The sequence below is a fragment of the Lissotriton helveticus genome, chromosome 5_1 (assembly GCF_964261635.1).
Source record: "Lissotriton helveticus chromosome 5_1, aLisHel1.1, whole genome shotgun sequence".
Taxonomy (NCBI): Eukaryota; Metazoa; Chordata; class Amphibia; order Caudata; family Salamandridae; genus Lissotriton; species Lissotriton helveticus.
The window spans coordinates 9,696,288-9,721,943 of record NC_136065.1 but is presented as its reverse complement, the minus strand read 5'-3'; the positions used below and the strand labels follow the sequence as shown (position 1 = coordinate 9,721,943).

Genomic DNA, 25,656 nt, shown 5'->3' with positions numbered 1-25,656 from the left:
TATGCAATACAAAAGCTAATTATCAAGATGTGGAAACAAAAGACAAGAACTAGAGAGTCCTGGTATTTCCATTATTTATAATACATCTGGTCCATCAAAAATCAAAGCAGTAAAAGAAGGAACTAAAAACCAATTTAGAATAGGCATTGAATTTGTCATATTAAAAAAACGTAATGTGTCTCCTATTGAGGTGGAAATCTTATCTTGCTATAGTATTGAGTCAGTTAATCAGTCCTAACAGTCCTAACAGTCAGACTGGAAAAACATCAGAATAGGCCTAAAGAAAATTCTTAGAAACCAGTCTAGTTATGCAACAGGGAATTATACATAAAATGGGGGTCCATGGTACATTACTGCAATCTGAAAGTGCGAACCTGAACAATACACTAATAATAATAAAAGCTGACTGGTGAAAGGAATACGGAAAAGAGAATAGGACACAGCTAAAATCCCCAATAACTAGCTGATGTGCTTGGGTGATAGTCAGGCATGTGACACAATACCAAGAGTATGGGTGATACACAAAAAAATATCACAATAGTTTACAAATTTAACTCTACCGCTGGCCCTCTGCACCAGATACGGTAATCTCAGCTAACGTCCTTCTTCAGGAAAAAATGAAACCTGGTTTCTTTTACGGTCCAGAGCCATAGGAAGGCCACTTAGGAAGCAGAATAAAACTGACTAATGTGATATAGAAATTAGGTCACCATGTACAAGAGTCACAAATCTATAATTTATCCTTACGTCCAATCAGGATATATAATTTTAGGGCTGCCTGTTCCTTACAGGAAAGGGCAGTATCGTGACTACAGATGACACAATTTGCTGTTTATTTTTCTTCAATACTTATAGCCAAATTTGACATACACTGGTGAAGTGTTGTCTGTCTGGTTCACAATATGAAAAAAAAAATCATATCTGTGAATTTTAGTATCAGCGAAAATTTTACCCAACTGTTGACAGCGACACGTATCGTCATACATGTCCCCTCACAACGACACGGGTGAATTTGTAATAATTTCTTAAGCAGCAACATACAACATAAAACATGCAAAAACGCACAAAACGGACGTCAAGCCATCAGATATACTCGCTGTAAAACGATAGCATATATAAATGAGCGGTGACGCATAATACCGTGTAAGGATACCCTCCTGTTTGACAGTAGATCACCAATAGTGGGTATCTGCTGTCAAATACAACTTTCGGACACACAGAACCAGCAAGAACAATTCATGATCGAACAAAATATGAAAAAGATGAAAAACGCATGGACATTTCTTTCCAAAGGAGTTGCGCAAAAAAAACCCATCTCATTTCAACCAACCAAACTCACGTGTCTTGTGAGTCTTAAAATCCCCCTGAGCAATCCATGAATGATCTGTGAGCAGAAGCGAAAAGGAAAAAAAAATACACAGCACACAAAAGAGAGACATTTCTGATAATAAACAGACATCAATTGTAACTTTTAAGCAGAAGACAAAACATGATACACATTAACAAACACAAAAATAAATTTCCATTACTTAACTGTTACCATCTTGTCAGTCACCTTGCGACATGAAGCCTTTTTAACTTTTTAGAGGTAAAATCCTTTCCCTGACACCTAAAATTAGCCTTGTGCCACAATCTCCATGATAAAAAAATAATTCTTAATTGGCAAATCGTTCTTACTTATTCATGTAGGCTTCAAAATTTTAGTAAAAGGCTGCATCTTATTTTTTTGTCTAAGACGTAATGCAACACTTTGTTTTCTGTACTAGCAGACATTTTTTTTAGAGCAGAAATACAAATGTCATGATGTTGGGACTTTTAAAGAAACCTTTCAAGAAACCTTTATTTATATTTCCCTTTGGAATTAAGTCTTTAACTTTAAACCAGAAATTCCACCTTTCAGAGGCCTGTTTAGCAATGTTATTCTGCATTTCACAGAGACAAGGCTCGAATTTAAAAGGTCACAATGCCAACATGACAGAGACAGAAGATAGCATCTTAGTGCAACGTGAGTAGCCCACAGTTTCTGCTCATTCCGAGGCCTACTACATTTACTGTGAATGATTCACACATACCAGTTTTTAGAACAAATGTTTGCTACCACCCTATACAATGGTACTTATTTTAGCAACCTAACATGGATGAACGCCTAAATGGGCCCCGCTAAAGTTAGAACCTTCAACCCTGATATTAAACACAAACCTCTGTACCGGGCACATTGACTCACTGAGCTATGAAAAACAACCTCAATAACAACCCACAAGTTTGTATTATGCACAAATGTATGCATTTACTGAAGCCAGAGACACTTTCAAGCTATGGTAAATGACAAGAATGCTGTGTTAAAAATCCATTTAACTCAATTTTGACTTTTATCTTTGGGGCACTTAAAAATAAAAATCCTACAATGATATTACTTATTAATCATCCTCAGAATGTGCTTTACACATTGCAAAGATTGGGAATTAAGCATATCACATCTAATTCCTTTGAAAAATGAGTTTTTACGCCTGCGCCAAGTGAAAACCAACATGCAAATTACCTAATTATACAGTGAAACATAACTTAAATCAAATTTTAATACTGGGAGGTCATACTAATGAGTATTAAGCTTTATAAATATCAAAAAACGATTTTAAAAAGCACTTATTTTTTTCTCAAATAATTTTTCCATAATTAATAATTTTTCGTTCAATGAAACCAATTATCTGTTTTTATGGTAACTCCACATATAAAGGTAAGCTGCATCCCTTGCCTATAATTTTTAGATGCATTCATTTATGCGCTTACGCACAAAAAGCCTAACTTAAAACATGATATTTGTCGCGCCATTTTTAAAGGGCAATCAGCATTTTCAACAGAACCAAAAATATACTTTGAAAAAAAATGCTTTAAGAGAGAAAACCCGCATTTGGAATGTCTTCCAGTGATACAAAGTGATGAACCTTATTTTTGTAACCCTCTAAAACACTATTTTGAAATGAAAAAGGCCAACTGTGATTAACTAACGGCTAAGTCCTGGGCTAAATAAACATGCCAATGCTATTTATGGCCTTCGAAAAACAACATCTGCTGCCTTAAGGCTGGAAAGGCTGAAACCTGAAACAATGCTGAAACCTGAGCACGCTTTCAGTTTTACTGAAAACAGACATTTCAAGTTTTTAAATGCGTGATGCATTTAAATCTAGCAAAAATTCGCTTTAGCTGAAGTGTTTTGCCTTTTACATGTACTACAATGCATGCAAGTAAAAAAAAATGCTATGAATTCGTTTTGTTACAAAAGACACAATTATTTTTTAGGCCCTTCATATTCGTAGTGAATGTGAATTTTAACTTTATCTATTTTAAGCATTTAACAGTTTGCACATATGCGTTTTTGCTTAGTCTGTAAATTAAATAGCAACATATAGCGATTTTAGCATGTGACATAGTAAGTTGCTGGCGTGTTATTTAATTTCTACTTAATATGAATTAATCTGACATTTTACTTAACAGACTGAAAACATCAAGAAACCCACAAACACACATTGAGAGCTCATTGCAGACATAAAGAGAAAGGACACTCAGGACACACAATACAGCGCTGTAGCTATTACTGAAGTTACACTAATGAGAAAAACCACATAGACATTGAAACACACATTGAACCCACAGATCGACACTCAGGACGAGAACAAAGCCATTTGTAAATACTAGCTGTAAGTCATATTTACAAGAAACACGTCTCAATAGGGTTCCAAATAACTGCAAAAAACACAGCCCAACAGACTGCTGTATGTGCATGAAGCCACAATACACTTAATTCACTAGTTTTGGCTGGCAGAACACAAAAAAATGTTCTGCATATCTCCATTCATAAAACTGCGCAGAACAAAGGATCCTTGTTTTGTATTATGTCATATTTTTATTCCCTGGGGATACAAAATCACCAAGGAAGAAATATGTTTTTTAAATCTAAACCTATTTAGATATCCCCTTTAGGGGAAGCCGGCTAATACAAACGTATACAAAGTTGGCCAACACAAATCTCCAAATTTGCTAAGATCAGGCATCTTATAGCTCACTAATCTAGCTTCAAACTTCAAGGGGCTATCTCTATCGATACATTCGTAAATATACAAGACCCTCGGTTTTCGAAAATTGCAATCTTCAAATAAAACTAAGGACAAATCAAACTAAGAACCAGACTAAGGAAGCGAAGAACAAAGGACGGGGAGCGACCCACTTATACTTAACTCTTACTTTTACTAATCAAAATGTTATCCAGATTCTAACTGTCAAGTTCTACATGACCTAATGGTCTTTTTAATAATACTCACGCCAAAAAGGTTATCAGTCAGGAGTGACATCATGTGGAGGATCAAAAATCAGGAAGGTCAGAAATATACTGGGCTGCAGAATCAAAGTATCTCCAGAAACCCCGTGCACAGAGTACCTTCTTAGTAGAATCCTGTTCTGTCCTCCTCAGTTTATTTCAGTCTCCTGGCACGATCACTCCCACAGAAAGTCACTTCTCTGATGATCCCCGCGTTAGGGCACCAACTGAAGAACTGCAATTTTTCGTTCTCAGGGAATACTTACTAATATAACAAAAACTTGGCACAGAAGCTGTAATATGAAAAGACATCTTTATTAAACTTAACATAGTGAGGCCACGTCACCCAGAAGCCGTAGCAAGTGAATGAGGTAGTCTGAGGAACACAGAGGACAGAGTCCTTTTATATGTTATTAGCGTTACATGACTCAGTACAAAAAGAAAGGGGCAGTTCTAGCTTTTGCAAACATGCAAAAACCCAACATTCCTTCTTACACAAGCTGCAGAAACCCATAATAAAAACCCGGCACATCCCCATCGTAAACAGGCCATAAAGAAGGGAGCAGAGACAGGTGTGAGTAAGATAAGACATAGTTGTGTGCAATAAAGGTTTACGATCTCCTGTGCCTTCATGCTTAATTTTGATCAGCTACTGGGAAAGGAACTGGTCGAACAGGTTTGGCGTCGGGCAGTGGAGTCAGCTTGCCCAGGTCCTTAAGACTCGCTTGGCCTAGGTCATCTGCCTATGTGAGGGCAATCACAAAATGGCTGACGTTCACAAAATGGAACCCGAGGGTTCAGGACGAAAACTCTGATTTCAGGGTGAATCTGTCATTTGAATATGACAAAAATGCTTATGCATAGTGAACTAGCCATTCTCGGTCTGCTGATATCAAAATCGTCATGATACGACGATGTTTATGACACAGGTCCAACATTTTCAGTACCACAGAGCAGAGGGTTACAGAGCAGTGAGTACACCGTGTACTGTGGTGTGATAGGAGTGAGTGTGGAGGGTTACAGAGCAGTGAGTATACCGTGGACTGTGGTGTGATAGGAGTGAGTGCGGAGGGTTACAGAGCAGTGAGTATACCGTGGACTGTGGTGTGATAGGAGTGAGCGCGGAGGGTTACAGAGCAGTGAGTATACCATGTGCTGTGGTGTGATAGGAGTGAGTGCGGAGGGTTACAGAGCAGTGAGTATACCATGAGCTGTGGTATGATAGGTGTGCGGTGCGGAGGGTTACAGAGCAGTGATTAAGCCATGTGCTGCGGTGTGATAGGAGTGCGTACGGAGGGTTACAGAGCAGTGAGTATACCACGTTCTGTGGTGTGATAGGTGTGCGGTGCGGAGGGTTACAGAGCAGTGAGTATACCATGTGCGGCGGTGTGATAGGAGTGAGTACGGAGGGTTACAGAGCAGTGAGTATACCATGGACTGTGGTGTGATAGGAGTGAGTGCGGAGGGTGACAGAGCAGTGAGTATACCGTGTGCTGTGGTGTGATAGGAGTGAGTGCGGAAGGTGACAGAGCAGTGAGTATACAGTGTGCTGTGGTGTGATAGGAGTGCAGCGCGGAGGGTTACAGAGCAGTGAGTATACCATGTGCTGCGGTGTGATAGGAGTGAGTGCAGAAGGTTACAGAGCAGTGAGTATACCATGTGCTGCGGTGTGATAGGAGTGAGTGCAGAGGGTTACAGAGCAGTGAGTATACCGTGTGATGTGGTGTGATAGGGGTGAGTGCAGAGGGTTACAGAGCAGTGAGTATACCATGTGCTGTTGTGTGATAGGAGTGCAGTGCGGTGGGTTACAAAGCAGTGAGTATACCATGTGCTGTGGTGTGATAGGAGTGAGTGCGGAGGGTTACAGAGCAGTGAGTATACCATGTGCTGTGGTGTGATAGGAGTGAGAGCGGAGGGTTACAGAGCACTGAGTATACCATGTGCTATGGTGTGATAGGAGTGAGTGCGGAGGGTTACAGAGCAGTGAGTATACCGTGTGCTGTGGTGTGATAGGGGTGAGTGCGGAGGGTGACAGAGCAGTGAGTATACCATGTGCTGTGGTGTGATAGGAGTGAGTGTGGAGGGTTACAGAGCAGTGAGTATACCGTGTGCTGTGATGTGATAGGAGTGAGTGCAGAGGGTTACAGAGAAGTGAGTATACCGTGGACTGTGGTGTACTAGGAGTGAGTGTGGAGGGTTACAGAGCAGTGAGTATACCTTGGACTGTGGTGTGATAGGAGTGAGTGCGGAGGGTTACAGAGCAGTGAGTATACCGTGGACTGTGGTGAGATATGAGTGAGTGCAGAGGGTTACAGAGCAGTGAGTATACCGTGTGCTGTGGTGTGATAGGAGTGAGTGCGGAGGGTTACAGAGCAGTGAGTATAACATGTGCTGTGGTGTGATAGGAGTGAGTGCGGAGGGTTACAGAGCACTGAGTATACCATGTGCTGCGGTGTGATAGGAGTGAGTGCGGAGGGTTACAGAGCAGTAAGTATACCATGTGCTGTGGTGTGATAGGAGTGAGTGCGGAGGGTTACAGAGCACTGAGTATACAATGTGCTGTGGTGTGATAGGAGTGAGTGCGGAGGGTTACAGAGCAGTGAGTATACTGTGGACTGTGGTGCGATAGGAGTGAGTGCGGAGGGTTACAAAGGCATGAATATACTGTGTGCTGTGCTGTGGTGTGATAGGAATGAGTGCGGAGGGTTACAGAGCAGTGAGTATACCATGTGCTGTGGTGTGATAGGAGTGAGTGCGGAGGGTTACAGAGCAGTGAGTATACCATGTGCTGTGGTGTGATAGGAGTGAGCGCGGAGGGTTACAGGGCAGTGAGTATACCAAGTGCTGTTGTGTGATAGGGGTGAGTGTGGAGCGTTTCAGAGCAGTGAGTATACCGTGGGCTGTGGTGTGATAGGAGTGAGTGTGGAGGGTTACAGAGCAGTGAGTATACCATGTGCTGTGGTGTGATAGGAGTGAGTGCAGAGGGTGACAGAGCACTGAGTATACCATGTGCTGTGGTGTGATAGGAGTGAGTGCGGAGGGTTACAGAGCAGTGAGTATACCATGTGCTGTGGTGTGATAGGAGTAAGTACGGAGGGCTACAGAGCAGTGAGTATACCATGTGCTGTGGTGTGATAGGAGTGAGCGCGGAGGGTTACAGAGCAGTGAGTATACCGTGGACTGTGGTGTGATAGGAGTGAGTGCGGAGGGTTACAGAGCAGTGAGTATACCGTGTGCTGCGGTGTGATAGGAGTGAGTGCGGAGGGTTACAGAGCATCGAGTATACCGTGTGCTGCGGTGTGATACGAGTGAGTGCGGAGGGTTACAGAGCAGTGAGTATACCATGTGCTGTGGTGTGATAGGAGTGAGTGCGGTGGGTTACAGAGCAGTGAGTATACCATGTGCTGTGGTGTGATAGGAGTGAGTGCAGAGGGTTACAGAGCAGTGAGTATACCATGGGCGGTGGTGTGATAGGAGTGAGTGCAGAGGGTTACAGAGCAGTGAGTATACCGTGGACTGTGGTGTGATATGAGTGAGCGGGGAGGGTTACAGAGCAGTGAGTATACCGTGGACTGTGGTGTGATGGGAGTGAGTGCAGAGGGTGACAGAGCAGTGAGTATACCATGTGCTGTGGTGTGATAGGAGTGAGTGCGGAGGGTTACAGAGCAGTGAGCATACCGTGGACTGTGGTGTGATAGGAGTGAGTGCGGAGGGTTACAAAGCAGTGAGCATACCATGTGCTGTGGTGTGATAGGAGTGAGTGCGGAGGGTTTACAGAGCAGGTAGTATACCGTGGACTGTGGTGTGACAGGAGTGAGTGCGGAGGGTTACAGAGCAGTGAGTATTCCATGGTCTGTGGTGTGATAGGAGTGAGTGTGGAGGGTTACAGAGCAGTGAGTATACCGTGTGCTGCGGTGTGATAGGAGTGAGAGCAGAGGGTTACAGAGCAGTGAGTATACCATGTGCTGTGGTGTGATAGGAGCGAGTGCGGAGGGTTACACAGCAGTGAGTATATCACGTGCTGTGGTGTGATAGGAGTGAGCGCGGAGAGTTACACAGCAGTGAGTATACCTGGGGCTGTGGTGTGATAGGAGTGAGTGCGGAGGGTTACAGAGCAGTGAGTATACCGTGGACTGTGGTGTGATAGGGGTGAGTGTGGAGGGTTTCAGAGCAGTGAGTATACCGTGGGCTGTGGTGTGATAGGAGTGAGTGCGGAGGGTTACAGAGCAGTGAGTATACCATGTGCTGTGGTGTGATAGGAGTGAGTGCAGAGGGTTACAGAGCACTGAGTATACCATGTGCTGTGGTGTGATAGGAGTGAGTGCGGAGGGTTACAGAGCAGTGAGTATACCATGTGCTGTGGTGTGATAGGAGTAAGTACGGAGGGCTACAGAGCAGTGAGTATACCATGTGCTGTGGTGTGATAGGAGTGAGCGCGGAGGGTTACAGAGCAGTGAGTATACCGTGGACTGTGGTGTGATAGGAGTGAGTGCGGAGGGTTACAGAGCAGTGAGTATACCGTGTGCTGCGGTGTGATAGGAGTGAGTGCGGAGGGTTACAGAGCATCGAGTATACCGTGTGCTGCGGTGTGATAGGAGTGAGTGCGGAGGGTTACAGAGCAGTGAGTATACCATGTGCTGTGGTGTGATAGGAGTGAGTGCGGTGGGTTACAGAGCAGTGAGTATACCATGTGCTGTGGTGTGATAGGAGTGAGTGCAGAGGGTTACAGAGCAGTGAGTATACCATGGGCGGTGGTGTGATAGGAGTGAGTGCGGTGGGTTACAGAGCAGTGAGTATACCATGTGCTGTGGTGTGATAGGAGTGAGTGCAGAGGGTGACAGAGCACTGAGTATACCATGTGCTGTGGTGTGATAGGAGTCAGTGCGGAGGGTTACAGAGCAGTGAGTATACCATGTGCTGTGGTGTGATAGGAGTAAGTACGGAGGGCTATAGAGCAGTGAGTATACCATGTGCTGTGGTGTGATAGGAGTGAGCGCAGAGGGTTACAGAGCAGTGAGTATACCGTGGACTGTGGTGTGATAGGAGTGAGTGCGGAGGGTTACAGAGCAGTGAGTATACCGTGTGCTGCGGTGTGATAGGAGTGAGTGCGGAGGGTTACAGAGCATCGAGTATACCGTGTGCTGCGGTGTGATAGGAGTGAGTGCGGAGGGTTACAGAGCAGTGAGTATACCATGTGCTGTGGTGTGATAGGAGTGAGTGCGGTGGGTTACAGAGCAGTGAGTATACCATGTGCTGTGGTGTGATAGGAGTGAGTGCAGAGGGTTACAGAGCAGTGAGTATACCATGGGCGGTGGTGTGATAGGAGTGAGTGCAGAGGGTTACAGAGCAGTGAGTATACCGTGGACTGTGGTGTGATAGGAGTGAGCGGGGAGGGTTACAGAGCAGTGAGTATACCGTGGACTGTGGTGTGATGGGAGTGAGTGCAGAGGGTGACAGAGCAGTGAGTATACCATGTGCTGTGGTGTGATAGGAGTGAGTGCGGAGGGTTACAGAGCAGTGAGCATACCGTGGACTGTGGTGTGATAGGAGTGAGTGCGGAGGGTTACAAAGCAGTGAGCATACCATGTGCTGTGGTGTGATAGGAGTGAGTGCGGAGGGTTTACAGAGCAGGTAGTATACCGTGGACTGTGGTGTGACAGGAGTGAGTGCGGAGGGTTACAGAGCAGTGAGTATTCCATGGTCTGTGGTGTGATAGGAGTGAGTGTGGAGGGTTACAGAGCAGTGAGTATACCGTGTGCTGCGGTGTGATAGGAGTGAGAGCAGAGGGTTACAGAGCAGTGAGTATACCATGTGCTGTGGTGTGATAGGAGCGAGTGCGGAGGGTTACACAGCAGTGAGTATACCACGTGCTGTGGTGTGATAGGAGTGAGCGCGGAGAGTTACACAGCAGTGAGTATACCTGGGGCTGTGGTGTGATAGGAGTGAGTGCGGAGGGTTACAGAGCAGTGAGTATACTGTGGACTGTGGTGCGATAGGAGTGAGTGCGGAGGGTTACAAAGGCATGAATATACTGTGTGCTGTGCTGTGCTGTGGTGTGATAGGAATGAGTGCGGAGGGTTACAGAGCAGTGAGTATACCATGTGCTGTGGTGTGATAGGAGTGAGTGCGGAGGGTTACAGAGCAGTGAGTATACCATGTGCTGTGGTGTGATAGGAGTGAGCGCGGAGGGTTACAGGGCAGTGAGTATACCAAGTGCTGTTGTGTGATAGGGGTGAGTGTGGAGCGTTTCAGAGCAGTGAGTATACCGTGGGCTGTGGTGTGATAGGAGTGAGTGTGGAGGGTTACAGAGCAGTGAGTATACCATGTGCTGTGGTGTGATAGGAGTGAGTGCAGAGGGTGACAGAGCACTGAGTATACCATGTGCTGTGGTGTGATAGGAGTGAGTGCGGAGGGTTACAGAGCAGTGAGTATACCATGTGCTGTGGTGTGATAGGAGTGAGTGCGGAGGGTTACAGAGCAGTGAGTATACCATGTGCTGTGGTGTGATAGGAGTAAGTACGGAGGGCTACAGAGCAGTGAGTATACCATGTGCTGTGGTGTGATAGGAGTGAGCGCGGAGGGTTACAGAGCAGTGAGTATACCGTGGACTGTGGTGTGATAGGAGTGAGTGCGGAGGGTTACAGAGCAGTGAGTATACCGTGTGCTGCGGTGTGATAGGAGTGAGTGCGGAGGGTTACAGAGCAGTGAGTATACCATGTGCTGTGGTGTGATAGGAGTGAGTGCGGTGGGTCACAGAGCAGTGAGTATACCATGTGCTGTGGTGTGATAGGAGTGAGTGCAGAGGGTTACAGAGCAGTGAGTATACCATGGGCGGTGGTGTGATAGGAGTGAGTGCAGAGGGTTACAGAGCAGTGAGTATACCGTGGACTGTGGTGTGATAGGAGTGAGCGGGGAGGGTTACAGAGCAGTGAGTATACCGTGGACTGTGGTGTGATGGGAGTGAGTGCAGAGGGTGACAGAGCAGTGAGTATACCATGTGCTGTGGTGTGATAGGAGTGAGTGTGGAGGGTTACAGAGCAGTGAGCATACCGTGGACTGTGGTGTGATAGGAGTGAGTGCGGAGGGTTACAAAGCAGTGAGCATACCATGTGCTGTGGTGTGATAGGAGTGAGTGCGGAGGGTTTACAGAGCAGGTAGTATACCGTGGACTGTGGTGTGACAGGAGTGAGTGCAGAGGGTTACACAGCAGTGAGTATTCCATGGTCTGTGGTGTGATAGGAGTGAGTGTGGAGGGTTACAGAGCAGTGAGTATACCGTGTGCTGCGGTGTGATAGGAGTGAGTGCGGAGGGTTACACAGCAGTGAGTATACCACGTGCTGTGGTGTGATAGGAGTGAGCGCGGAGAGTTACACAGCAGTGAGTATACCTGGGGCTGTGGTGTGATAGGAGTGAGTGCGGAGGGTTACAGAGCAGTGAGTATACCGTGGACTGTGGTGTGATAGGGGTGAGTGTGGAGGGTTTCAGAGCAGTGAGTATACCGTGGGCTGTGGTGTGATAGGAGTGAGTGCGGAGGGTTACAGAGCAGTGAGTATACCATGTGCTGTGGTGTGATAGGAGTGAGTGCAGAGGGTTACAGAGCACTGAGTATACCATGTGCTGTGGTGTGATAGGAGTGAGTGCGGAGGGTTACACAGCAGTGAGTATACCACGTGCTGTGGTGTGATAGGAGTGAGCGCGGAGAGTTACACAGCAGTGAGTATACCTGGGGCTGTGGTGTGATAGGAGTGAGTGCGGAGGGTTACAGAGCAGTGAGTACCGTGGACTGTGGTGTGATAGGGGTGAGTGTGGAGGGTTTCAGAGCAGTGAGTATACCGTGGGCTGTGGTGTGATAGGAGTGAGTGCGGAGGGTTACAGAGCAGTGAGTATACCATGTGCTGTGGTGTGATAGGAGTGAGTGCAGAGGGTTACAGAGCACTGAGTATACCATGTGCTGTGGTGTGATAGGAGTGAGTGCGGAGGGTTACAGAGCAGTGAGTATACCATGTGCTGTGGTGTGATAGGAGTAAGTACGGAGGGCTACAGAGCAGTGAGTATACCATGTGCTGTGGTGTGATAGGAGTGAGCGCGGAGGGTTACAGAGCAGTGAGTATACCGTGGACTGTGGTGTGATAGGAGTGAGTGCGGAGGGTTACAGAGCAGTGAGTATACCGTGTGCTGCGGTGTGATAGGAGTGAGTGCGGAGGGCTACAGAGCATCGAGTATACCGTGTGCTGCGGTGTGATAGGAGTGAGTGCGGAGGGTTACAGAGCAGTGAGTATACCATGTGCTGTGGTGTGATAGGAGTGAGTGCGGTGGGTTACAGAGCAGTGAGTATACCATGTGCTGTGGTGTGATAGGAGTGAGTGCAGAGGGTTACAGAGCAGTGAGTATACCATGGGCGGTGGTGTGATAGGAGTGAGTGCGGTGGGTTACAGAGCAGTGAGTATACCATGTGCTGTGGTATGATAGGAGTGAGTGCAGAGGGTGACAGAGCACTGAGTATACCATGTGCTGTGGTGTGATAGGAGTGAGTGCGGAGGGTTACAGAGCAGTGAGTATACCATGTGCTGTGGTGTGATAGGAGTAAGTACGGAGGGCTACAGAGCAGTGAGTATACCATGTGCTGTGGTGTGATAGGAGTGAGCACGGAGGGTTACAGAGCAGTGAGTATACCGTGGACTGTGGTGTGATAGGAGTGAGTGCGGAGGGTTACAGAGCAGTGAGTATACCGTGTGCTGCGGTGTGATAGGAGTGAGTGCGGAGGGTTACAGAGCATCGAGTATACCGTGTGCTGCGGTGTGATAGGAGTGAGTGCGGAGGGTTACAGAGCAGTGAGTATACCATGTGCTGTGGTGTGATAGGAGTGAGTGCGGTGGGTTACAGAGCAGTGAGTATACCATGTGCTGTGGTGTGATAGGAGTGAGTGCAGAGGGTTACAGAGCAGTGAGTATACCATGGGCGGTGGTGTGATAGGAGTGAGTGCAGAGGGTTACAGAGCAGTGAGTATACCGTGGACTGAGGTGTGATAGGAGTGAGCGGGGAGGGTTACAGAGCAGTGAGTATACCGTGGACTGTGGTGTGATGGGAGTGAGTGCAGAGGGTGACAGAGCAGTGAGTATACCATGTGCTGTGGTGTGATAGGAGTGAGTGCGGAGGGTTACAGAGCAGTGAGCATACCGTGGACTGTGGTGTGATAGGAGTGAGTGCGGAGGGTTACAAAGCAGTGAGCATACCATGTGCTGTGGTGTGATAGGAGTGAGTGCGGAGGGTTTACAGAGCAGGTAGTATACCGTGGACTGTGGTGTGACAGGAGTGAGTGCGGAGGGTTACAGAGCAGTGAGTATTCCATGGTCTGTGGTGTGATAGGAGTGAGTGTGGAGGGTTACAGAGCAGTGAGTATACCGTGTGCTGCGGTGTGATAGGAGTGAGAGCAGAGGGTTACAGAGCAGTGAGTATACCATGTGCTGTGGTGTGATAGGAGCGAGTGCGGAGGGTTACACAGCAGTGAGTATACCACGTGCTGTGGTGTGATAGGAGTGAGCGCGGAGAGTTACACAGCAGTGAGTATACCTGGGGCTGTGGTGTGATAGGAGTGAGTGCGGAGGGTTACAGAGCAGTGAGTATACCGTGGACTGTGGTGTGATAGGGGTGAGTGTGGAGGGTTTCAGAGCAGTGAGTATACCGTGGGCTGTGGTGTGATAGGAGTGAGTGCGGAGGGTTACAGAGCAGTGAGTATACCATGTGCTGTGGTGTGATAGGAGTAAGTACGGAGGGCTACAGAGCAGTGAGTATACCATGTGCTGTGGTGTGATAGGAGTGAGCGCGGAGGGTTACAGAGCAGTGAGTATACCATGTGCTGTGGTGTGATAGGAATGAGTGCGGAGGGTTACAGAGCACTGAGTATACCATGTGCTGTGGTGTGATAGGAGTGAGTGCGGAGGGTTACAGAGCAGTGAGTATACCATGTGCTGTGGTGTGATAGGAGTAAGTACGGAGGGCTACAGAGCAGTGAGTATACCATGTGCTGTGGTGTGATAGGAGTGAGCGCGGAGGGTTACAGAGCAGTGAGTATACCGTGGACTGTGGTGTGATAGGAGTGAGTGCGGAGGGTTACAGAGCAGTGAGTATCCTGTGTGCTGCGGTGTGATAGGAGTGAGTGCGGAGGGTTACAGAGCATCGAGTATACCGTGTGCTGCGGTGTGATAGGAGTGAGTGCGGAGGGTTACAGAGCAGTGAGTATACCATGTGCTGTGGTGTGATAGGAGTGAGTGCGGTGGGTTACAGAGCAGTGAGTATACCATGTGCTGTGGTGTGATAGGAGTGAGTGCAGAGGGTTACAGAGCAGTGAGTATACCATGGGCGGTGGTGTGATAGGAGTGAGTGCGGTGGGTTACAGAGCAGTGAGTATACCATGTGCTGTGGTATGATAGGAGTGAGTGCAGAGGGTGACAGAGCACTGAGTATACCATGTGCTGTGGTGTGATAGGAGTGAGTGCGGAGGGTTACAGAGCAGTGAGTATACCATGTGCTGTGGTGTGATAGGAGTAAGTACGGAGGGCTACAGAGCAGTGAGTATACCATGTGCTGTGGTGTGATAGGAGTGAGCGCGGAGGGTTACAGAGCAGTGAGTATACCGTGGACTGTGGTGTGATAGGAGTGAGTGCGGAGGGTTACAGAGCAGTGAGTATACCGTGTGCTGCGGTGTGATAGGAGTGAGTGCGGAGGGTTACAGAGCATCGAGTATACCGTGTGCTGCGGTGTGATAGGAGTGAGTGCGGAGGGTTACAGAGCAGTGAGTATACCATGTGCTGTGGTGTGATAGGAGTGAGTGCGGTGGGTTACAGAGCAGTGAGTATACCATGTGCTGTGGTGTGATAGGAGTGAGTGCAGAGGGTTACAGAGCAGTGAGTATACCATGGGCGGTGGTGTGATAGGAGTGAGTGCAGAGGGTTACAGAGCAGTGAGTATACCGTGGACTGTGGTGTGATAGGAGTGAGCGGGGAGGGTTACAGAGCAGTGAGTATACCGTGGACTGTGGTGTGATGGGAGTGAGTGCAGAGGGTGACAGAGCAGTGAGTATACCATGTGCTGTGGTGTGATAGGAGTGAGTGCGGAGGGTTACAGAGCAGTGAGCATACCGTGGACTGTGGTGTGATAGGAGTGAGTGCGGAGGGTTACAAAGCAGTGAGCATACCATGTGCTGTGGTGTGATAGGAGTGAGTGCGGAGGGTTTACAGAGCAGGTAGTATACCGTGGACTGTGGTGTGACAGGAGTGAGTGCGGAGGGTTACAGAGCAGTGAGTATTCCATGGTCTGTGGTGTGATAGGAGTGAGTGTGGAGGGTTACAGAGCAGTGAGTATACCGTGTGCTGCGGTGTGATAGGAGTGAGAGCAGAGGGTTACAGAGCAGTGAGTATACCATGTGCTGTGGTGTGATAGGAGCGAGTGCGGAGGGTTACACAGCAGTGAGTATACCACGTGCTGTGGTGTGATAGGAGTGAGCGCGGAGAGTTACACAGCAGTGAGTATACCTGGGGCTGTGGTGTGATAGGAGTGAGTGCGGAGGGTTACAGAGCAGTGAGTATACCGTGGACTGTGGTGTGATAGGGGTGAGTGTGGAGGGTTTCAGAGCAGTGAGTATACCGTGGGCTGTGGTGTGATAGGAGTGAGTGCGGAGGGTTACTGAGCAGTGAGTATACCATGTGCTGTGGTGTGATAGGAGTGAGTGCAGAGGGTTACAGAGCACTGAGTATACCATGTGCTGTGGTGTGATAGGAGTGAGTGCGGAGGGTTACAGAGCAGTGAGTATACCATGTGCTGTGGTGTGATAGGAGTAAGTACGGAGGGCTACAGAGCAGTGAGTATACCGTGGGCTGTGGTGTGATAGGAGTGAGTGTGGAGGGTTACAGAGCAGTGAGTATACCATGTGCTGTGGTGTGATAGGAATGAGTGCGGAGGGTTACAGAGCACTGAGTATACCATGTGCTGTGGTGTGATAGGAGTGAGTGCGGAGGGTTACAGAGCAGTGAGTATACCATGTGCTGTGGTGTGATAGGAGTAAGTACGGAGGGCTACAGAGCAGTGAGTATACCATGTGCTGTGGTGTGATAGGAGTGAGCGCGGAGGGTTACAGAGCAGTGAGTATACCGTGGACTGTGGTGTGATAGGAGTGAGTGCGGAGGGTTACAGAGCAGTGAGTATCCTGTGTGCTGCGGTGTGATAGGAGTGAGTGCGGAGGGTTACAGAGCATCGAGTATACCGTGTGCTGCGGTGTGATAGGAGTGAGTGCGGAGGGTTACAGAGCAGTGAGTATACCATGTGCTGTGGTGTGATAGGAGTGAGTGCGGTGGGTTACAGAGCAGTGAGTATACCATGTGCTGTGGTGTGATAGGAGTGAGTGCAGAGGGTTACAGAGCAGTGAGTATACCATGGGCGGTGGTGTGATAGGAGTGAGTGCGGTGGGTTACAGAGCAGTGAGTATACCATGTGCTGTGGTATGATAGGAGTGAGTGCAGAGGGTGACAGAGCACTGAGTATACCATGTGCTGTGGTGTGATAGGAGTGAGTGCGGAGGGTTACAGAGCAGTGAGTATACCATGTGCTGTGGTGTGATAGGAGTAAGTACGGAGGGCTACAGAGCAGTGAGTATACCATGTGCTGTGGTGTGATAGGAGTGAGCGCGGAGGGTTACAGAGCAGTGAGTATACCGTGGACTGTGGTGTGATAGGAGTGAGTGCGGAGGGTTACAGAGCAGTGAGTATACCGTGTGCTGCGGTGTGATAGGAGTGAGTGCGGAGGGTTACAGAGCATCGAGTATACCGTGTGCTGCGGTGTGATAGGAGTGAGTGCGGAGGGTTACAGAGCAGTGAGTATACCATGTGCTGTGGTGTGATAGGAGTGAGTGCGGTGGGTTACAGAGCAGTGAGTATACCATGTGCTGTGGTGTGATAGGAGTGAGTGCAGAGGGTTACAGAGCAGTGAGTATACCATGGGCGGTGGTGTGATAGGAGTGAGTGCAGAGGGTTACAGAGCAGTGAGTATACCGTGGACTGTGGTGTGATAGGAGTGAGCGGGGAGGGTTACAGAGCAGTGAGTATACCGTGGACTGTGGTGTGATGGGAGTGAGTGCAGAGGGTGACAGAGCAGTGAGTATACCATGTGCTGTGGTGTGATAGGAGTGAGTGCGGAGGGTTACAGAGCAGTGAGCATACCGTGGACTGTGGTGTGATAGGAGTGAGTGCGGAGGGTTACAAAGCAGTGAGCATACCATGTGCTGTGGTGTGATAGGAGTGAGTGCGGAGGGTTTACAGAGCAGGTAGTATACCGTGGACTGTGGTGTGACAGGAGTGAGTGCGGAGGGTTACAGAGCAGTGAGTATTCCATGGTCTGTGGTGTGATAGGAGTGAGTGTGGAGGGTTACAGAGCAGTGAGTATACCGTGTGCTGCGGTGTGATAGGAGTGAGAGCAGAGGGTTACAGAGCAGTGAGTATACCATGTGCTGTGGTGTGATAGGAGCGAGTGCGGAGGGTTACACAGCAGTGAGTATACCACGTGCTGTGGTGTGATAGGAGTGAGCGCGGAGAGTTACACAGCAGTGAGTATACCTGGGGCTGTGGTGTGATAGGAGTGAGTGCGGAGGGTTACAGAGCAGTGAGTATACCGTGGACTGTGGTGTGATAGGGGTGAGTGTGGAGGGTTTCAGAGCAGTGAGTATACCGTGGGCTGTGGTGTGATAGGAGTGAGTGCGGAGGGTTACTGAGCAGTGAGTATACCATGTGCTGTGGTGTGATAGGAGTGAGTGCAGAGGGTTACAGAGCACTGAGTATACCATGTGCTGTGGTGTGATAGGAGTGAGTGCGGAGGGTTACAGAGCAGTGAGTATACCATGTGCTGTGGTGTGATAGGAGTAAGTACGGAGGGCTACAGAGCAGTGAGTATACCATGTGCTGTGGTGTGATAGGAGTGAGCGCGGAGGGTTACAGAGCAGTGAGTATACCGTGGACTGTGGTGTGATAGGAGTGAGTGCGGAGGGTTACAGAGCAGTGAGTATACCGTGTGCTGCGGTGTGATAGGAGTGAGTGCGGAGGGTTACAGAGCATCGAGTATACCGTGTGCTGCGGTGTGATAGGAGTGAGTGCGGAGGGTTACAGAGCAGTGAGTATACCATGTGCTGTGGTGTGATAGGAGTGAGTGCGGTGGGTTACAGAGCAGTGAGTATACCATGTGCTGTGGTGTGATAGGAGTGAGTGCAGAGGGTTACAGAGCAGTGAGCATACCGTGGACTGTGGTGTGATAGGAGTGAGTGCGGAGGGTTACAAAGCAGTGAGCATACCATGTGCTGTGGTGTGATAGGAGTGAGTGCGGAGGGTTTACAGAGCAGGTAGTATACCGTGGACTGTGGTGTGACAGGAGTGAGTGCGGAGGGTTACAGAGCAGTGAGTATTCCATGGTCTGTGGTGTGATAGGAGTGAGTGTGGAGGGTTACAGAGCAGTGAGTATACCGTGTGCTGCGGTGTGATAGGAGTGAGAGCAGAGGGTTACAGAGCAGTGAGTATACCATGTGCTGTGGTGTGATAGGAGCGAGTGCGGAGGGTTACACAGCAGTGAGTATACCACGTGCTGTGGTGTGATAGGAGTGAGCGCGGAGAGTTACACAGCAGTGAGTATACCTGGGGCTGTGGTGTGATAGGAGTGAGTGCGGAGGGTTACAGAGCAGTGAGTATACCGTGGACTGTGGTGTGATAGGGGTGAGTGTGGAGGGTTTCAGAGCAGTGAGTATACCGTGGGCTGTGGTGTGATAGGAGTGAGTGCGGAGGGTTACAGAGCAGTGAGTATACCATGTGCTGTGGTGTGATAGGAGTGAGTGCAGAGGGTTACAGAGCACTGAGTATACCATGTGCTGTGGTGTGATAGGAGTGAGTGCGGAGGGTTACAGAGCAGTGAGTATACCATGTGCTGTGGTGTGATAGGAGTAAGTACGGAGGGCTACAGAGCAGTGAGTATACCATGTGCTGTGGTGTGATAGGAGTGAGCGCGGAGGGTTACAGAGCAGTGAGTATACCGTGGACTGTGGTGTGATAGGAGTGAGTGCGGAGGGTTACAGAGCAGTGAGTATACCGTGTGCTGCGGTGTGATAGGAGTGAGTGCGGAGGGTTACAGAGCATCGAGTATACCGTGTGCTGCGGTGTGATAGGAGTGAGTGCGGAGGGTTACAGAGCAGTGAGTATACCATGTGCTGTGGTGTGATAGGAGTGAGTGCGGTGGGTTACAGAGCAGTGAGTATACCATGTGCTGTGGTGTGATAGGAGTGAGTGCAGAGGGTTACAGAGCAGTGAGTATACCGTGGACTGTGGTGTGATAGGAGTGAGCGGGGAGGGTTACAGAGCAGTGAGTATACCGTGGACTGTGGTGTGATGGGAGTGAGTGCAGAGGGTGACAGAGCAGTGAGTATACCATGTGCTGTGGTGTGATAGGAGTGAGTGCGGAGGGTTACAGAGCAGTGAGCATACCGTGGACTGTGGTGTGATAGGAGTGAGTGCGGAGGGATACAGAGCAGTGAGCATACCATGTGCTGTGGTGTGATAGGAGTGAGTGCGGAGGGTTTACAGAGCAGGTAGTATACCGTGCACAGTGGTGTGACAGGAGTGAGTGCGGAGGGTTACAGAGCAGTGAGTATACCATGGTCTGTGGTGTGATAGGAGTGAGTGTGGAGGGTTACAGAGCAGTGAGTATACCGTGTGCTGCGGTGTGATAGGAGTGAGAGCAGAGGCTTACAGAGCAGTGAGTATACCATGTGCTGTGGTGTGATAGGAGCGAGTGCAGAGGGTTACACAGTAGTGAGTATACCATGTGCTGTGGTGTGATAGGAGTGAGTGCAGAGGGTTACAGAGCAGTGAGTATACCGTGGACTGTGGTGTGATAGGAGTGAGTGCGGAGGGTGACAGAGCAGTGAGTATACCGTGGACTGTGGTGTGATAGGAGTGAGAGTGCGGAGGGTTACAGAGCAGTGAGTATACCGTGGACTGTGGTGAGATATGAGTGAGTGCGGAGGGTTACAGAGCAGTGAGTATACCGTGTGCTGTGGTATGATAGGAGTGAGCGGGGAGGGTTACAGAGCAGTGAGTATACCGTGTGCGGTGGTGTGTCAGGAGTGAGTGCGGAGGGTTACAGAGCAGTGAGTATACCATGTGCTGTGGTGTGATAGGAGTGAGTGCAGAGGGTTACAGAGCACTGAGTATACCATGTGCTGTGGTGTGATAGGAGTGAGTGCGGAGGGTTACAGAGCAGTGAGTATACCATGTGCTGTGGTGTGATAGGAGTAAGTACGGAGGGCTACAGAGCAGTGAGTATACCATGTGCTGTGGTGTGATAGGAGTGAGCGCGGAGGGTTACAGAGCAGTGAGTATACCGTGGACTGTGGTGTGATAGGAGTGAGTGCGGAGGGTTACAGAGCAGTGAGTATACCGTGTGCTGCGGTGTGATAGGAGTGAGTGCGGAGGGTTACAGAGCATCGAGTATACCGTGTGCTGCGGTTTGATAGGAGTGAGTGCGGAGGGTTACAGAGCAGTGAGTATACCATGTGCTGTGGTGTGATAGGAGTGAGTGCGGTGGGTTACAGAGCAGTGAGTATACCATGTGCTGTGGTGTGATAGGAGTGAGTGCAGAGGGTTACAGAGCAGTGAGTATACCGTGGACTGTGGTGTGATAGGAGTGAGCGGGGAGGGTTACAGAGCAGTGAGTATACCGTGGACTGTGGTGTGATGGGAGTGAGTGCAGAGGGTGACAGAGCAGTGAGTATACCATGTGCTGTGGTGTGATAGGAGTGAGTGCGGAGGGTTACAGAGCAGTGAGCATACCGTGGACTGTGGTGTGATAGGAGTGAGTGCGGAGGGATACAGAGCAGTGAGCATACCATGTGCTGTGGTGTGATAGGAGTGAGTGCGGAGGGTTTACAGAGCAGGTAGTATACCGTGCACAGTGGTGTGACAGGAGTGAGTGCGGAGGGTTACAGAGCAGTGAGTATACCATGGTCTGTGGTGTGATAGGAGTGAGTGTGGAGGGTTACAGAGCAGTGAGTATACCGTGTGCTGCGGTGTGATAGGAGTGAGAGCAGAGGCTTACAGAGCAGTGAGTATACCATGTGCTGTGGTGTGATAGGAGCGAGTGCAGAGGGTTACACAGTAGTGAGTATACCATGTGCTGTGGTGTGATAGGAGTGAGTGCAGAGGGTTACAGAGCAGTGAGTATACCGTGGACTGTGGTGTGATAGGAGTGAGTGCGGAGGGTGACAGAGCAGTGAGTATACCGTGGACTGTGGTGTGATAGGAGTGAGAGTGCGGAGGGTTACAGAGCAGTGAGTATACCGTGGACTGTGGTGAGATATGAGTGAGTGCGGAGGGTTACAGAGCAGTGAGTATACCGTGTGCTGTGGTATGATAGGAGTGAGCGGGGAGGGTTACAGAGCAGTGAGTATACCGTGTGCGGTGGTGTGTCAGGAGTGAGTGCGGAGGGTTACAGAGCAGTGAGTATACCATGTGCTGTGGTGTGACAGGAGTGAGTGCGGAGGGTTATAGGGCAGTGAGTATACCATGTGCTGTGGTGTGATAGGAGTGAGTGTGGAGGGTTACAGAGCAGTGAGTATACAATGTGCTGTGGTGTGATAGGAGTGAGTGCGGAGGGTTACAGAGCAGTGAGTATACCTTTGGCTGTAGTGGGATCAGTCCTCTGTTCCCAGAATAGGGCACAGCTCTCTCTGACCCTTTACTCACAGAGATCTTTATACCTGATAGGTGTTAGTGTTACTGCATCATATTTCATATCTTTGAAGTGGTTTCTGCCCTGTAACTCTGCTCCTGTCCATCTCTGTCCCACAGAAGAGAAATCTCCTCCGATGGGGGTCATTATCGGAGGCGTCATTGGAGCCCTCGTGGGTGTTGGACTGATCGCTGCTGTCGCTTGGGTTGTCTACAAGAAAACATCAGGTGAGTGGATTCAGTTTGATACTGTGAGTGGGAGGTACCATCACTTCCTGATTCATATGCGGGAGGGTGCAGGTGAATGCCATCTGCCACTCTGAGTAAGGGGTGGGGACACATCCATGCTTGGAGGCCTGCCTCCTTTACTCTGAGGAGGGTGGAGCAGGTATTTCCTTGTCGATGAACTGCTTATCAGGGTCATGGACTGCACTATTTCATATTCAGTCTCCAACCCCAATGCATGAACAAATCTTAAATCTGCCCCCAATTGTAACAGTTACTAGTCTTCTGCCAATGAAAATTGGACCCCATGTTTCAACCATTCTGGTTGGATGCTGAGCTGAAACACCCTGCGCCTTCCTGGACCAGGTTCAAGTGAGATGTGGGGAGCTCCAGGACAATGTGTAAGCTGTAAAGCGCTGAGTATACTGCGGGGTGTACTCTGATAGCGGTGCCTTCAGAGAGGGTACGATGGAAGCTGTAAAGCACTGAGTATACTGCGGAGTGAACTCTGATAGCGGTGCCTTCAGAGAGGGTACGATGGAAGCTGTAAAGCACTGAGTATACTGCGGGGTGTACTCTGATAGCGGTGCCTACAGAGAGGGTACAAGATGGAAGCTGTAAAGCACTGAGTATACTGTGGGGTGTACTCTGATAGCGGCGCCTTCAGAAAGGGTACAAGATGGAAGCTGTAAAGCACTGAGTATACTGCGGGGTGTACTCTGATAGCGGTGCCTTAGAGAGGATACAAGATGTAAGCTGTAAAGCACTGAGTATACTGTGGGTGTACTCTGATAGCGGTGCCTTCAGAAAGGGTACAAGATGGAAGCTGTAAAGCACTGAGTATACTGTGGGGTACTCTGATAGCGGTGCCTACAGAGAGGGTACAAGATGGAAGCTGTAAAGCACTGAGTATACTGCGGGGTGTACTCTGATAGCGGTGCCTACAGAGAGGGTACAAGATGGAAGCTGTAAAGCACTGAGTATACTGCGGGGTGTACTCTGATAGCGGTGCCTACAGAGAGGGTACAAGATGGAAGCTGTAAAGCACTGAGTATACTGTGGGGTGTACTCTGATAGCGGCGCCTTCAGAAAGGGTACAAGATGGAAGCTGTAAAGCACTGAGTATACTGCGGGGTGTACTCTGATAGCGGTGCCTTAGAGAGGATACAAGATGTAAGCTGTAAAGCACTGAGTATACTGTGGGTGTACTCTGATAGCGGTGCCTTCAGAAAGGGTACAAGATGGAAGCTGTAAAGCACTGAGTATACTGTGGGTGTACTCTGATAGCGGTGCCTTCAGAAAGGGTACAGGATGGAAGCTGTAAAGCACTGAGTATACTGCAGGGTGTACTCTGATAGCGGTGTCTTAGAGAGGATACAAGATGTAAGCTGTAAAGCACTGAGTATACTGTGGGTGTACTCTGATAGCGGTGCCTTCAGAGAGGGTACAAGATGGAAGCTGTAAAGCACTGAGTATACTGTGGGTGAGCTCTGATAGCGGTGCCTTCAGAAAGGGTACGATGGAAGCTGTAAAGCACTGAGTATACTGCGGGGTGTACTCTGATAGCGGTGCCTTAGAGAGGGCACAATATGGAAGCTGTAAAGCACTGAGTATACTGCGGGGTGTACTCTGATAGCGGTGCCTTCAGAAAGGGTACGATGGAAGCTGTAAAGCACTGAGTATACTGCGGGGTGTACTCTGATAGCGGTGCCTTCAGAAAGGGTACGATGGAAGCTGTAACGCACTGAGTATACTGCGGGGTGTACTCTGATAGCGGTGCCTTAGAGAGGATACAAGATGTAAGCTGTAAAGCACTGAGTATACTGTGGGTGTACTCTGATAGCGGTGCCTTCAGAAAGGGTACAAGATGGAAGCTGTAAAGCACTGAGTATACTGTGGGTGTACTCTGATAGCGGTGCCTTCAGAAAGGGTACAGGATGGAAGCTGTAAAGCACTGAGTATACTGCAGGGTGTACTCTGATAGCGGTGTCTTAGAGAGGATACAAGATGTAAGCTGTAAAGCACTGAGTGTACTGCGGGGTGTACTCTGATAGCGGTGCCTTGGGAGAGGGTACAAGGTGGAAGCTGTAAAGCACTGAGTATACTGTGGGGTGTACTCTGATAGCGGTGCCTTCAGAAAGGGTACGATGGAAGCTGTAACGCACTGAGTATACTGTGGGGTGTACTCTGATAGCGGTGCCTTCAGAAAGGGTACAGGATGTAAGCTGTAAAGCACTGAGTATACTGCGGGGTGTACTCTGATAGCGGTGCCTTCAGAGAGGGTACAAGATGTAAGCTGTAACGCACTGAGTATACTGCGGGGTGTACTCTGATAGCGGTGCCTTAGAGAGGATACAAGATGTAAGCTGTAAAGCACTGAGTATACTGTGGGTGTACTCTGATAGCGGTGCCTTCAGAAAGGGTACAAGATGGAAGCTGTAAAACACTGAGTGTACTGCGGGGTGTACTCTGATAGCGGTGCCTTGGGAGAGGGTACAAGGTGGAAGCTGTAAAGCACTGAGTATACTGTGGGGTGTACTCTGATAGCGGTGCCTTCAGAAAGGGTACGATGGAAGCTGTAACGCACTGAGTATACTGTGGGGTGTACTCTGATAGCGGTGCCTTCAGAAAGGGTACAAGATGTAAGCTGTAAAGCACTGAGTATACTGCGGGGTGTACTCTGATAGCGGTGCCTTCAGAGAGGGTACAAGATGTAAGCTGTAAAGTACTGAGTATACTGTGGGTGTACTCTGATAGCGGTGTCTTAGAGAGGGTACAAGATGGAAGCTGTAAAGCACTGAGTATACTGCGGGGTGTACTCTGATAGCGATGCCTTCAGAAAGGGTACAAGATGGAAGCTGTAAAGCACTGAGTATACTGTGGGGTGTACTCTGATAGCGGTGCCTACAGAGAGGGTACAAGATGGAAGCTGTAAAGCACTGAGTATACTGCGGGGTGTACTCTGATAGCGGTGCCTACAGAGAGGGTACAAGATGGAAGCTGTAAAGCACTGAGTATACTGTGGGGTGTACTCTGATAGCGGCGCCTTCAGAAAGGGTACAGGATGGAAGCTGTAAAGCACTGAGTATACTGCGGGGTGTACTCTGATAGCGGTGCCTTCAGAGAGGATACAAGATGTAAGCTGTAAAGCACTGAGTATACTGTGGGTGTACTCTGATAGCGGTGCCTTCAGAAAGGGTACAAGATGGAACCTGTAAAACACTGAGTGTACTGCGGGGTGTACTCTGATAGCGGTGCCTTGGGAGAGGGTACAAGGTGGAAGCTGTAAAGCACTGAGTATAGTGTGGGGTGTACTCTGATAGCGGTGCCTTCAGAAAGGGTACGATGGAAGCTGTAACGCACTGA

At 49.0% G+C, this 25,656-nt stretch overlaps 2 protein-coding genes across 5 annotated transcripts in view; both read left to right on the top strand.

Annotated features, from left to right (window-relative positions):
- Positions 1-25,656, top strand: part of LOC144754057 (saoe class I histocompatibility antigen, A alpha chain-like) — a 1,371,606-nt gene that overhangs the window by 826,750 nt on the left and 519,200 nt on the right. The gene's annotated exons all lie outside the window — the stretch shown is intronic.
- Positions 1-25,656, top strand: part of LOC144754058 (class I histocompatibility antigen, Gogo-OKO alpha chain-like) — a 538,990-nt gene that overhangs the window by 191,716 nt on the left and 321,618 nt on the right. For 3 of the 4 annotated variants that reach the window (XM_078641573.1, XM_078641574.1, XM_078641575.1), the window contains exon 6: positions 22,186-22,293. The exons of the other annotated variant lie outside the window; for it this stretch is intronic. In XM_078641573.1, the coding sequence (XP_078497699.1) occupies positions 22,186-22,293 (108 nt within the window). The remainder of the gene's footprint in view (positions 1-22,185; positions 22,294-25,656) is intronic. 4 annotated transcript variants of the gene reach the window in all.